Source organism: Tripterygium wilfordii, chromosome 19 (assembly GCF_013401445.1).
Source record: "Tripterygium wilfordii isolate XIE 37 chromosome 19, ASM1340144v1, whole genome shotgun sequence".
Lineage (NCBI taxonomy): Eukaryota > Viridiplantae > Streptophyta > Magnoliopsida > Celastrales > Celastraceae > Tripterygium > Tripterygium wilfordii.
The window spans coordinates 3850787-3865658 of record NC_052250.1 but is presented as its reverse complement, the minus strand read 5'-3'; the positions used below and the strand labels follow the sequence as shown (position 1 = coordinate 3865658).

The 14872-nt window shown below is 37.2% G+C and overlaps 2 protein-coding genes across 2 annotated transcripts; both read left to right on the top strand.

Moving 5' to 3' along the window:
- Positions 1–2323: 2323 nt before the first annotated feature.
- On the top strand, positions 2324–11462 carry LOC119985785 (probable LRR receptor-like serine/threonine-protein kinase At1g53430). The gene is made up of 24 exons (XM_038830167.1): positions 2324–2610; positions 3871–4045; positions 4556–4627; positions 4923–4991; positions 5086–5157; positions 5239–5310; positions 6034–6105; positions 6191–6262; positions 6349–6420; positions 6533–6604; positions 6706–6777; positions 6870–6941; positions 7039–7104; positions 7253–7312; positions 7409–7447; positions 7535–7584; positions 7688–8055; positions 8137–8335; positions 8417–8554; positions 8792–8910; positions 9532–9742; positions 10004–10241; positions 10364–10514; positions 10841–11462. The coding sequence occupies exons 1-24, from the start codon at positions 2472–2474 to the stop codon at positions 11258–11260; spliced, it is 3090 nt and encodes a 1029-aa protein (XP_038686095.1). The 5' UTR covers positions 2324–2471; the 3' UTR covers positions 11261–11462.
- A 495-nt stretch (positions 11463–11957) lies between these two features.
- On the top strand, positions 11958–14259 carry LOC119985786 (seipin-2-like). Its single transcript, XM_038830168.1, has 2 exons — positions 11958–13374; positions 13500–14259. The coding sequence occupies exons 1-2, from the start codon at positions 12472–12474 to the stop codon at positions 13998–14000; spliced, it is 1404 nt and encodes a 467-aa protein (XP_038686096.1). The 5' UTR covers positions 11958–12471; the 3' UTR covers positions 14001–14259.
- Positions 14260–14872: the final 613 nt, after the last annotated feature.

Sequence of the window (14872 nt, the reverse complement as noted above, 5' to 3'; positions counted from 1 at the left end):
GGGGGAGGAGAAATACACACATGCACTAAACAAGAGAATCAAGGCTTGCCCTAGGGTGAAGTAGCCAAAGCTGCGGCTTGGGGGCCAGGACCATAGGACACCATATTTTTTTAAAAAAATTTACACTCAACATTGGTCAGGTAGTCCAAAATTAGCTGAACTCGAAAATAAACCCAAAAAATTCTAACCATTTCCTTTGCCTTCTCCCTCTCCTCTCCCTCAGTTCAACCAGAAAATAAGGACAAAAATCATAACCACTTCTCTTACCTACTATGATTCTCCTTCTCCTCTCCCTCAGCATCAACCGAAAATAAGTCCAAAAAACTCTAACAACATGCACTTTGCAATCACTTTTGATATACAAATAATGTGAGTACTCTCTCAATTAGCGCTTTTTTTTACAATAAGGCGTCACTTAACCATACAACTTTGGGCACTAAAATAGTTAAGATCGGCCATGAAGAGAGTTTAACTAATTACATTAACTTAACAAAATGACCGGGCATATCTTTATACCCTTGTTAGAGCATCTCCAACGCAACACTTGAAACTCATTTTTCAAGCATTTGAAACTTATGTTTCAAGTTCTACATAGTTACAATGGGGCATTTTTCACACTTGATATCAACAAGTATATTTAGGGACACTTGACAGTTGGAGAGGTTTTAAGTGGATGAATAGTAACCCACACATCAAGTGAATACTTTTTTTTTTGATAAGCAGAAGCATATTATTAAAAACAAAACAAAAGAAGACAACAGGGCATCAATGGATGGTCCGATAGAAAAGAACAAAGAAGCAAAAAATGAAGACATAAAAGCCCTCGCATAACCTATGCTCAAACCTCACTAAAGCAACCGATGCTCACAACAGGAACACGAGGGAACAAACACCCAAAACTTCGAGAATACAATCTCCCAAAAAGACATCGACAGACAAACAAGCCCACCAACTAAAAAAAAGCTCAAAAGTCTACAAACCATCCTCAGAGTATCACTATAGAGCGCAACAAAAAATCTCCTTTCCCAAACCACTCTCATCAAAGCAGTGGAGACAAAGCAGTCTCCCAAACCCCATCTGATTAAGATAAAGCAGAGTGTGCACTAATCAGTCTGCACTCACTTTGTCTTGCCTTGCCTTGCAAAGGCCTCTAAAGCTTTGCTAGTAACTACCTCTGTGATTCTGCTGAGGATTTTTGTGTCATCATGTGGGCTTGATAGACCCAAGCAATTCAACAAATCCAGTGTAGCCTGTGTTTCCTCTACAATGCTGCATTTTGAAGTTGTTGCATCTTCAATCCCAATAGGTTTACTCCAGTTTGAGCTGATTGCACGTGAATCAGAACGTTTTATTTCCACTCTTACTCTGGTTTTGCTTTGACTTCTTCTTGTTCTTTTCTTCCTCTGCAACTCTCCTGCACTGTTCCAATAGAATCTATTTGAAAACAATCATTTTGCTATAATTTTTCCTTTTCCCCCTTCTTCTTTTGTGAACAAGTGAAGCATTGAAAGTGCTCTCAAAACCTGGTGGTACACTCTCCTCTGAACCTGACTCTCCCATAACTGAATGAATAAGCGAACCAATATCACTTTGCGTTGTTTCGTTTGTGGACTCCCTCTCATTGCCCCGGAGGGACGCGTTGGGCCTAATGCCAACTCGGCAAGTAATTTCGGTCTCAAACGCAAACCCAAACGGACTTCCGGAAGCCATGAGGATTTTCATCAGATTCCATGAAAGCAATATCTGTTTGTTTCATGTGCCTAGCTAGACTTTCATTGATTGGGCACATCAAGCCCATACCAATTTGACCATCTCTTCCTCTTACAGGCCCCCTCTCTCCGCCCATTATTTGCCCATCTTCTTTTTCTGTTGGCCCCCTCTCTGAGCCCATTACTTCTTGCACTTTCATCCTGCAAGAATCCATTTCCATCTGACTTAAAGCACGTGACGCTGCATGGGGCAGTTTCAGAAGGAAATGTCAAAATGATAGGGGCCGTACAACCCCTACAATTCCACCTTGGTGGCTACACACAATTTGGCTATTTTTCAAAAATCACGTATTTTTTTTACTTAATAAAAAAAGTCTTCCAAGTTCAAACGCACAACTCACAACATTCTTTTCGGAAAAACATTTAAAAAAGAAGCAGAGAAAAACGTCTCTTGATCCTCCAAAGTTTTCTGCTCTTGGTTCCCTCGAACAGCTAACTGTTTCTTGGAAACCACTTCGACCCATGTTTTTGTTTCTCCTTAAATTTTCTCCTTTGAAGCCTTCGAGCCTTTTATGGGTTTTTGTTTCTCCTTAAATTTTCTCCTTTGAAGCCTCAATCTTTTTCTTTAACTACTCCGCTGTCCTATTCTCTCTGAAAGTTCCATCCTTTTATGGGTTTTAGAGAGCACACTTTGTTTGTGCCATTCAAGTGCTTGTTGTTTTGTTAATTTGAGGGATTACTTCGGTTTCCACGACTTTTCAGATGAGGTTTTGTTGGCTGAGAGAAATGGGTTTCGTTCTATCAGTCTCCATGGCATTCTCTGCTTTTGTTTTTGGATTTGTGGCTTTGAATGGTTTGGTGGAGTTTCGATCTAATGCTCAACTCTTGCCAGTGGAAGAAGGTACACTTTCCACTTTGGTTGTCTGTGCTCAGTTTCTCTCTGTTTTCGAAATTGTGAACAAATTCCCTGGTTGGTTCCCTGGAATCTGACGGACTTTGAGGATTAAATTGTTGTTTGAGTGTTGGGGATTAACGAATTTGTCAAAATGGGTTCTTTCATTTCTTGTTCTTCCTGTTTCAGATAATGTAGTTTGTAAAATAAACTTGATTTTGATTCTGGGTTGTATTCTGAAGGGTCTTTCTGTACTTTAATTACAACAATGATTGAAATTAGTCTGTTTGGCTGTCGAGAAATAGCGAGAAACAATAAGAAAATTTTCGAACTTGTGAGTTTTTTCGATATTTTATTGGGGAGTGGGGACCCATGCAATTGAATGATGTCTATCATGGATTGTTGTTCTCATCTCTTTTTTTTTTCTATCTTTTTTTCTATAGATTAATTTTGCTTGTTTGAAGTTCCAATGATTTATCTATATATTATCATCTAAAAAGAATATAGGACTTTCCAATTGATATTGCAAGATATATTTTTCCTTAGATGGGGTCCACTAACTTTAATTGTGATTTGAGATGTCATCATCTACATGCATGCACTGATTGATTTGAGAAGGGCCCATAATTTATTTTAGTTTGACAGATGTCATTGTTATGCTTTTCCTTTTTTGTTTTTTGTCTTTATGGCTGATGTTCTCATTATACTATTAATTATCTTATCATTTTCAAATGTATTATTACTGGTTTTGCCCTCAACTCTTAGCAAGATTAAGCAGGTTGCTTAAGGACTACTATTAAGGTTCCAATCAATGGCCATGTATTGCCAAGTTTAGACTAGAATGCATAGCAGCCATTGATGTTCACAAAATGAATATCCATTAAACAGTTGGGAAACATCAATCTAAGACCAATCCGTCTATCCATGTGTGTTGAGTTCGGTAGGCTATGTTTTCTTTCCCACTCCCCACTCGTTGATAAAAAATGAAAAAAATTACCAATTAATGTGCAAATTATTGCACATTTATATTAGAAGAAGAAAAATATAATAAACCAAGATAGTTTTGACTTTTGACCACTTTGAGGTCAAACTTTTGATGTGTTTTTGTGGCTTATCCTTGTGTTTGACTACGCGGCAACATTTATTGCTGTAGTGTAGGTATTTATTTTTCATTAAAGAATATAGGTAAAAATTTATTGTTAATGATATGTCAACTGATTTTTCATTAGTTTCACTAATATTTCCATGAATTAATTTGTTTTCTAACAGTTGAAACTCTCAAAACAATATCTGCAAAATTGCATAATGAGCATTGGAACATTACTCGATTTTCTTGTGGTACTGTGCAATGGAACACAACCCTTGTCTTCCCTAACAAAATTCAAAGCAACGTTTCGTGCAACTGTTCATTTAACAATGGCAGCGTTTGCCATATCACTAACATGTATGACCTTCTTCCCTTATCTCTATATTTATTTTTTCCCCTTAAAAATGGCTTTTTTTTACGTCCTTTTTATACTGCATATAAATCTGGAGTATGAGATGAGATCTTTCTACTGCAGCAGCTTATGAGATATGTGAGCATATGGCACATCTGGCATGTCAAACCACTTGATAGGCCTCAAGCATTTAACTGCTCATCAATGAAAATAGTATAAATCTTTAAATTATATTAAATCTAGAATTGTTTAGAATACTTACGTTGCATACAATGCATCTTTTTTCTACAGCAAGTTAAAAAAGAATTGAAATTGGATGAATAGAACCACATAGGGGCAGCCAACCTAGTATTTCAGTGACACTGAATAAAACTGTCAAAAACTTACGTCAGAACTTCATATGTTGCCTGTGTATTCTTAAGCATGCTCAAATAGGAGCAAACGCAGATTTACTTTTTTCCTTAAAATGTTTCTGTTTCATTATGATATTTTAGTAATATTGTTTTCAATGACAGATTGCTGAAGGGTTATAATGTAACTGGAGTCCTAGCTGAGGAATTTGGAAATCTTACATATCTGCAGGAACTGTAAGTGACGTATGCCTTAGCTGGTCTGATGATTTCAGACTGCAAATTCAAACACTTATCTTTTTTCTTTTCTTCTCTTTTTTTTTTTTAAATTTTGGTGATTATTGTTGGCTTCTACATTTATAGTATAGTGACCATCAATGGATATTTTCAAGGTGTTATGTTAAAGAAAACGGAACATTTATTCTTTGTCGAAAATCACACACCCCAAAAATTGAAGTTGTAGCTTTCATTTTTTTAATCTCCATTTATAGTTGACGTAGACTAAAGTAAAGTGTTCATTACAACTGAACAGTGATCTCTCTCGCAACTATATCAACGGAACAATCCCTGCTAGTTTTGCTCGACTACCTCTTACCAAGTTGTAAGTTATTCTTGTGCAATTTTGTTAGCTTCTTTTTTCGGTTAAAGATGTATTTTATTTGATTTGCACATTTGTAATTGTTTGCATGCCTCAGGGCCCTTATAGCAAACCGTCTCAGCGGTACAATTCCACCTGAAATTGGCAATATTGCTACACTACAAGAACTGTGAGTAATGAAATAGAGTTTTATGCCACATTGCAAAGAATGAGTTGTGACTTTGGTTGTGAATTCAATTTTATTTTTCAGGATCTTGGAGGATAATCTTCTCGGAGGAAATCTACCCGAAAACCTTGGAAGTTTGGGAAACTTGAAAAGACTGTAAGAGTGCTGATGTCATTTTGTTGTTGAGCTTATTTTTCATCCCTCTCGTTCTTCTTTTCCAGCAGTTAGGAACATGCTTTGCATTCTGATTTCAATTCTGATAATCTTCTTTTTCGAGTACCATTTGGTTGTAGTCTGAGATGAAGGCATTGTGAAAAACTATAGGCATGAATAAAATTAGTGTTGTAGCTGGTTTCGGGACATGGTTAGTTGGCTGAATCTTTGGTTCAAATATTTTTGCCCCGACTTAATTATTTAACCATCTAATTTATTAATTAACATTTTGCCTCACTCTTTCTCTCTCTCCCCTGTACTCACTCCATGTGAGGATGCATTGGTTAATGTGCTTGTGCTTTACTTTTGATGAGGTCAGGAAAGGTTTCATATTGGCTATTTAGTAATGCTTGTGGGGTTGGAAGCTATAGAAGTGAAGATTTGGGTTTTTTTTCCCCTTCTTTTTTAGGAAGCATTTTAGAGTTTTATTAATAAAAAATTTACTTTCTAATTTGTGTCAATTGTATCTTTTTTTTTGAATAAATTAATGTATGCAAAAGAACACTCAAATGTGGTTCCCTCTTTTGATTTTAGTATAATATCTTATTTCATTTTTTCCAGCTGTCCTGTCAAGTCCTTAGGAGTCTGTCACTTGTTATTATATTAATTTCTTTATTATGGTTCTCAAATTTTTTTTTTTTTACTTATTGTCTGTCAATCTTGCAGCCTTCTTAGTGCAAATAATTTTATTGGAGTAATTCCACAAACATATGGAAAGTTGAGGAACTTAACGGATTTGTAAGTCGATTTAACATGAAACGATTATTCATAAATCTAGAGTTGACTTCTGACTACATCGTAACTTTTCCACAACTGCTTGCAGTAGGATAGATGGGAGTTCATTGTCAGGGAGGATACCGGATTTCATTGGCAACTGGACGAAGCTAGATCGACTGTGAGAATTGAAACTTCAATTCAATTAATTTTTGTTAGGGAACCACATTTTATATATATACATGAGGATTATGTCTTTTGTTTCAGAGATTTGCAAGGCACGGGGTTGGTGGGCCCTATTCCTCAAACGATATCCCTACTGAAAAACTTAACTGAACTGTGAGCATTCATTCCTTATCTATCTGTGAATGTTGAAAGATATTACATTGACATAAGTTGAACACGAGAATCATGAAGCAAATGGTACTTACTTGTATAAGTTGTTTCACAGGAGGATAACGGATCTAAATGGATCAAGTTCAACTTTCCCTAATCTTCTAGACATGAAAAACATGGAGCGACTGTAAGTTGAATACTACTCTCTGGCCAGATTGTGCAACTGTGTGTGATTTCTTGCTGGTTCCTAAAACTATTTGGCTGACTGATAACCTTTTCTGGGCATAGGATACTGAGAAATTGCTTGATTAGTGATACAATTCGAGAATACATTGGGGGAATGACTGAATTGAAAGAACTGTAAGTTTCGTTCTTTGAACGAGTTATATTCAAAGAGATGCTTAATAGTATGAGTTTTGCAATGACTGATCTATAAGCACTTTACTTGTCAGAGATCTTAGTTTCAACAGGTTAACTGGTGAGATACCGACAACATTTCAGACTTTGGAAAAGCTAGATTACATGTAATGAAATGAATAAATCTCAATTTGGTCCTGTTTACGCACCCCATTGATTACTTGTTTATTCAGTAGTGAGATGTTACATGGTCGATGGATGTAGGTTTCTGACAAACAACTCACTTACTGGAGAAGTACCTGGATGGGTGTTGACCAGCAAGAAATATTTGTGAGTCTCTTTGAAACCATGAAGTTACAGTGTCATTGGCTGCATGCTGCATCTTTAAAATTTTACGACTTGTGAGCAATTGTAGTTTCCCCTTAATAATTTAGGCAAGAATATTGTTTTGCTGATATTGTGATGTTTTCTATCATAGGGATTTATCATACAACAATTTCACAGGCTCACCTAAAACTGGTTGCGAGATGCCTGAAGTGTAAGAATTTTCTTGTTTCTAAGGTTGCTTATTTCTGGCATCTTCTTACATTATTTCTCGTTTGCATTTGTCTAACTATGATTCATTTCTTACCAGGAACTTAGTTTCAAGTCATTCATCTTCCCAGAGCAACTCGTGAGATCCTTTTATACTTTAAATTCTCATCGAATGACATCTAAAACATTATTCACTCACTAAATATCTTAATTTCATTTTTTGTAGGGTTAATTGGTGCTTAACTAAGGAGCTCTTGTGCTCCAGTAAAACTCAATGTAAGTGAGAATGGATGTTAAAAATCATGGTACTTACTAGTGCCAGCTTTACATTCCAGATGAAAGAATTTGTAATTAATATGAACTAAACCTGTATCCACAGACCATTCCTTGTTTATAAACTGTGGAGGTGGCAGGCTGAGTTTTGAGGGAGATGACTATGAGGAAGACCTAAATACAAGGGGGCCATCAACCTTCAATTCTGTAGGACAAAAATGGGCTTACAGTAGCACAGGGACCTATCTGAACAATGACGATGCTGGTTTCCTCGCAACAAACTCATTTTCTCTTAATATGAGTGGAGCAGAATTTTACAAAACTGCCCGTCTTGCTCCTCTATCACTCAGGTACTACGGCCTTTGCTTGCGAACGGGCAGTTATAAAGTGCGGCTCCACTTTGCGGAAATAATGTATTCTGATGATCAAAAATTTAGCAGCCTTGGGAGACGCATCTTCGATGTATCAATTCAAGTAAGGACGCCAGTTCTCAGACAAGCATTTTGTTTCTAGTTTCAAATCTTACTTGTGAGTTGATAAATCTCGTATCTTCAGGGACAAGTAGTTTTAGGAGACTTCAATATCATGGAGAAAGCTAGAGGAGTTGGCAAGGGAATAGTTATGGAGTTTAATAATATTCATGTTAATGGTAGCAGTCTAGAGATCCACTTATACTGGTCAGGGAAAGGAACCACTGCGGTTCCTGACAGAGGTGTCTATGGACCACTTATATCAGCTATTTCAGTGACACCAAGTAAGATTATATTGAATTCAAGAAATTTATCCTTTCTTTCTATCGAGTGGCCACCTAATTGCGTGATTTTGCTTCTTATAGACTTCAAAGTGGACACCGGACGTTTATCGACTGGAGCTATAGTTGGCATTGTAATTGCTTCATTTGTTAGTGTTATATTAATATTGTTCGTCCTCCGAATGAAAGGTTATTTGGGCGGGAAATATGACGAAGATAAAGGTGAGGTTAACAACACATTAGTTTTGGGCATTTATTTTTTGTTTAGTTCTGTAAGTTGGGAAATATTTTGGAAGACCAGATATAGTTTGCCTCTTTTTTTTTCTTTTTTTTTTTGTGTGATTCCATTACCTTTGTGGCATGCCCATTACTCTTCACAATAAGATTATGAACTCCTGCTTTATTGAGCTATGCTGAACTGAACTGTGCTTCTCCTGTTAAATCTGGCTTGTGTTGCAGAACTTCGTGCACTAGATCTCCAAACTGGTCATTTCACATTGAGACAACTTAAAGCAGCAACCAATAATTTTGACGCTGCAAATAAGATAGGGGAAGGAGGTTTTGGGCCAGTTTACAAGGTAATTCTTGATTCTTTTTCCTTCATGAAACTATGAGGCTAAGAGCAGTATGCATTACTGTTGGAACCCACACGAGTCACAGGGAAAAGTAATGGAGAGTTTTGAGTGGCTTATAAACTAGGGATTGGATCCAAGCTCACAAGCCATTGTTTTGTGAGTCATAATGGGCGTTCCAACTACTTGTGCATTAAGTCCAATTCTAGGCCCATGTAATGGTTTCCCCAAGGTTCAAAATGTCAATATGGTATTGGTCTATTGGAGCAAGGTTAATGGGGGTATGGTGAAGAGGCCCAAAGTGGCCGTGTGGTGAAGGGTTAAATTTGACCTGTATGGTGAAGGCCCAATGAGGCCATATGGTGAAGGGTCCAATGAGAGGCCCGATATTGATGAGCTCTTGTGTGAGGGGGAGTGTTGGAACCCACACAAGAGTCTTGCATGGAAAAGAAATGGAGAGTTTGAGTGGCTTATAAACAAGTTAAGTCCAATTTTAGGCCCATGTAATGTGGTTCCCCCAAGGTCCAAAATGTCAACAGTTACAACAAGGTCGTGCCAAATATTTGCACCCGTGAGAAAATAACAGTTTCTTGATAAATAGTTGTAATCTGCTCTACTTGATTTCAGGGTAAGCTGTCGGATGGTGCTGTAATTGCTGTTAAGCAACTATCGTCGAAATCAAAACAAGGGAACCGGGAATTTGTAAACGAGATAGGCATGATATCTGCCTTACAACATCCAAATCTTGTGAGACTGTATGGCTGTTGTATTGAAGGAAACCAGTTGTTGCTAGTTTATGAGTACTTGGAAAACAACAGTCTTGCTCGCGCACTTTTTGGTAACCACATATCCCACATCTACTAATCTATTCTTTTAACAGATTCAAGAATATCTGTAGTACTAGTGTCTCTACTTTCACTCAGTAAACTTCTATCTGTACTTCATGGATAATTTTGGAAGTCATCCCTATGAACATTTGCATTAAAAAAATCATTAAAAAGTTGGAGAGAACTTGCAAGGTCGGAAGTTGTTCATGCATCATTGATGTTCTAGAATGGAATTTATCACTGAATGCCTCCCATGCTATGTCTTACTCCAGGTCCTGAGGACCAACGGCTTAATTTGAACTGGGAAACGAGGAAGAAGATATGCATGGACATAGCAAGGGGATTGGCTTACCTTCACGAGGAATCGAGGTTGAAAATAGTACACAGAGACATAAAAGCAACGAATGTGCTGCTTGACAAGGACCTAACTGCTAAGATATCTGACTTTGGTTTGGCAAAACTCGATGAAGAAGAGAATACCCATATCAGCACACGAATAGCTGGAACAATGTAAGTTCTCTCCTTTTTTATTTTGTGCTGACTTTCGTGAATTAGAACCATCTATGGTTCCGGAGAAGCAATAGTCATTCTTAGTCAAATTACTGTTTTGGTACTAACTGATTTACTTGCAGAGGTTATATGGCTCCTGAATATGCAATGAGGGGCTACCTGACTGACAAAGCAGATGTCTACAGCTTCGGAGTTGTTCTTTTAGAGATTGTTAGTGGGAAGAGCAACACAAATTACAGGCCAAAGGAGGAGTTTGTTTATCTTCTCGACTGGGTAAACTTTTATTTACTGCATGAGCAAGCTTTATTTTGAAACTCCATAATCAGGAAATCTTTACATTGCTCGATACAATTTTACGTGATATAGCGTATCTGCATTTTATGTTAAATGCGCTACATGCGATTTTAAACTAGAAAATATATTTATTTGTATTGGATAATACTAATAGTAGGAATCAGACTTTTTCTTTTTCTTTCTGAACTATGTGAAATGATTTAGTCTCAATGTTAGTAATGTGATTGCTGCAAATAATCTTTAATGTCTTTCATGCATGGGAAGTGTAAACTCAATAATAATATTTTTCATACATGCTATTGAAGGCCTATGTCCAGCAAGAACAAGGAAACCTTCTCGAACTCGTAGATCCAAGCCTTGGTTCAAACTACTCTCCGGAAGAGGCAGTAATGATGCTTAACTTGGCACTATTGTGTACCAACCCATCCCCCACATTGAGGGCACCCATGTCTATGGTGTTGAGCATGCTGCAGGGCAAGATTGCAGTGCAAGCGCCGTTGGTAAAACGAGGTTCAAATCCAGATGCAAGGTTTAAGGCATTTGAGATACTTTCACATGACAGCCAAACAAATATCTCAGCATTCTCTCACAACAGTCAGGATCAGGGAAGCATATCAATTGATGGACCATGGATTGATTCCTCAGTTTCTGCCAACAGTAAAGATGCGAATGAAAGTTCGAGTCAGCCCCTTGCAAAGGATCTTGCTGATGTAAAATTAGATTGATGAACGACGAAAATGGAGCACATATCATTGAAAAATTTTAGTTTAATTTTGATGTTGTTGTGAAGTAATAGTTTGGCAGAAATATGTGTTATTAGGATGATAAGGGAAGTTACTGAAATGTGACTTTCTTATGTAAAGAAGAGGTGCTTGGGTTGGAACAGCGATGCACCAAGTAATTAAAAATTATATGCGTGATTTTTTGAATTCTCATGATGCAAAAAAGGTGGTGATGGTTTCTACGACAAAGGCGAGCATTCTGGAGAAGTTCAACAATGGAGGCCTCCATAACAATTGAGGTACAAACTCAATGTGGATGGAGTTGTTTTTAAGGAGAGGAATGCCATCGGTGTTGGTGCTAATCTTTGTGATAACAAATGACATGAATTTTTTTCCTTTAGCGGAGTATATAAAGGTAGATTATGAACACGCTATTGCAGAAGTTATGGCAGTGCTACAGGGTTTACAATTATGTTGAGGGAGAGCGGGTTCCAAGGAATTGAGGTAAAATCTAACTCTTCCATCATATTATTGCTGCTGTTAATTCCAACAATTATCAACTAGCATGGGTGGTCATTTTATTGATGCAATAAGGAAACTTGTGTCTTCCTTGGCGTATGTTAGTTTTGGTTATGTTCCTCAGACTGGCAATAGAGTGGCGCATTCTCTTGCTCGGCTGTCGAAGAATTTTGATAGCTTATGAGTTTGATTAGAGGAAATTCCGTACTTGTATTGCTCATGAGGCTGTAAACCCTCTATTTCTTGATTTCAATGGTAATTTAATTTCTGATTAAAATAAACACTTTGCATCAATAGCATGCATGCCAAGTTCTTTCTAAATGTTTTGATTGAAATCTCTCTTTGGATTTACTGGATTGCTATGATTGATCAATGTCACTCGAGCTCCACCTGGATGTGTGTGCCCAATATGAGCAATCCAGTGTCCTTACAGGATTTGATACAAAAACCAAGAACAGTACTAACTGTTGATTGAATTGTGTATTTCACTGCAACTTATCCTGATAAGTTGATCAAGATTTTCACTACATAACGAGCAAACCAGTTAGATTCCTAGGACCACCGACCAATCATAACTGTTCAAACTTTTCGCATCCCAAGAAATTAAAGATTTTGTTCTGTCACCATTTCCCTCCTATAAAAAGTCCATGGAAGAACACATTACCTCAAGCTTTAATCTTGTCCTATAACCCTTCATGGATGAATCAAAAACTTGGAAAGGTGATGGGGATGAAAATTTCTTGCGGTCGCAGAGTCTAAGTGTTGTACTAAAACTGTATCTGCTCAAATTTGTTGTGTATGGAGCTGAGAAGGTGCTTAAGGATGGAAAATCAGTGAGGCTGAATAGTCTTGCATTCGACCGGCCTAGGAGTTTTTCAAGCAAGGACTTGGCTTCTAGTTCAAAGGAGAGAAGATGCAGAGCAGTAGTTAACAATGCATTGCAAGAAAATGAAAGGAATGATGAAGAGTATGTGAATGTGTCAAGATTGGTAAATCATCCTTCATTGGGAGGCTACTCTGGTGGTGGACTATTGCCTTTGAATTTTTTTGCTTACCTTGCAATCTTGCCTATAAAATTCATGGGTTTTCAGATTAATGTGCTGGTTAGTCTTTTAACATTCCCAATTCGGCTATCTTATCTTTCATTGATGTTCTTCATCTTTCCGATTCGATCCCTGAAGGAGCTCAGAAGGTGTTTGATCAAAAGGGTGTTCCAAATGTGGGATGTGAGAAGTAAAAGTGTGAAACAGAAAGCTCAGAAGTCAATGTTGAATGTTGCAATGAGACTTGGTTGCGGATTCTTTTGGTCAAGCTATGTGTTTTTCTTGCTTTTGGGGCTATTGGTATCTGGTTTTGTACTTGGGAGTCTTATTGTAAGACAAATAGCAGTACAACCAATTCAGATAACAGAAAGCCTAAATTTCGATTACACCAAGCCTAGTCCGGTTGCTTTGGTCCCGATTATGTCTTCTCCTGGCATGACGGATACTATGAAGCAGCGCGGTGCTCGTGCCATTCCTTACAATCACAAGCTGCGGCTCACTGTTTCATTGACGCTGCCAGAGTCTGAATACAATCGGAAACTTGGCGTTTTCGTGGTACTATTTCTGTTTTCCTCTGTCAATACATCAATCCTTATCTTTCATTTCTATGCATCATAGAATTGTCTGTTTATTTGTTGTAATGCAAAATTTGTTGACATTTTAATCTAATTTTCGACAAGGTGAGAGTCGATTTTCTATCGGCAAACGGTGAAGTCACTGCTAGTTCAAGCCATCCCAGCATGTTAAGGTTCAAAAGTGAACAACTCAGACATGTTGAAGCAATTATCAGGAGTGCAGCAATCATTCCTGGGCTGCAATCAGAATCGCAAATTCTCAACATAAAAATGAAGGAATTCACTGAAGGACTTGAACCGACTGCCTACTTGAAGGTTGTATTAGAACAGCGAGCGGAATTCGAATATGGAGCAGGAATACCAGAAATATATGGTGCAACATTAGTACTCGAATCCGGGCTTCCACTGCTGAAAAAGAGCATTTGGTATTGGAGAAGAACAATTCTGGTATGGACAAGTCTTACGTTGTTCATGCTAGAGTTGATGTTCATTCTAGTTTTCTGTAAACCCTTGTTAAAACCAAGAGGGAGGCCTGGAGTTGTATCCTCCAATAGGGTTTCTGATCTGAATAACATTGTTTCATGGCGCAAAACCGGGCGAGATTAAGCGCGCGTTCGAAGAAGGAGGACGTTAACGATGAAAGATAACATTTAACTGAGGAATATTTTAAGCACTTACAGGGCATTTGGTTCATAATTGTGTGAGGTGAGTATGGGGTGAATGTGAATTGAGCATGGTCATATTTGGTTTAAAATAAAGAGTGAGAATTTTACTAATACAGTATCCATATTATCATTTTTTCTTTGTAGAAAATAAAAAGAATAGTATTAATTTAATGGTTTTGATTATTTTATAATGATGGTAAAATAGTCTTTTAAATATTAAAAATCATTCTTCATGGAAAATAGTCAGCGTGATGAGTTTGGAATTTCACCTCCAAAAATCAATCAAACAAGAGAATATGTCAATTCCCCTCATCTCACCCTCATTCCCTCTTCAAAACACCAACCAAATGTTCCGTTAGTTTACTGATAAATCTATCACTATTGTACCTCAAATCTTGTAGCGAATCTCTTTTGCAAATAAGAAAGGAAGAAGGAATAAAAAGTTACGCAGGAATTAACCTTTTAACTTCAATATATTTATGTTTCCATGCATGCATTTCTTGATTTAATGTAATAGTCAAAGTGATGAAGAAGGGAAATTTTGAAATTAGGAAATTTGCCCAAATGTTACTATTCTTTTATTGGATTTTGTAGGATTCCTCTTCAAACAAAATCACACCAAAAGGGGTATTTTCTATGGTAGATGAGGAGTCAACCTTTTGACATTGATATCTTTCTTTCAATGACAATTGACAAGTACTAATGGCGCTTTCAACATGTATATAATATATAATATTGTATTAAATAGGAAAGAACATAATTTCTTGATTGTATATTATATCAATGAGAGGTTACTCGATTGATAATCGATTG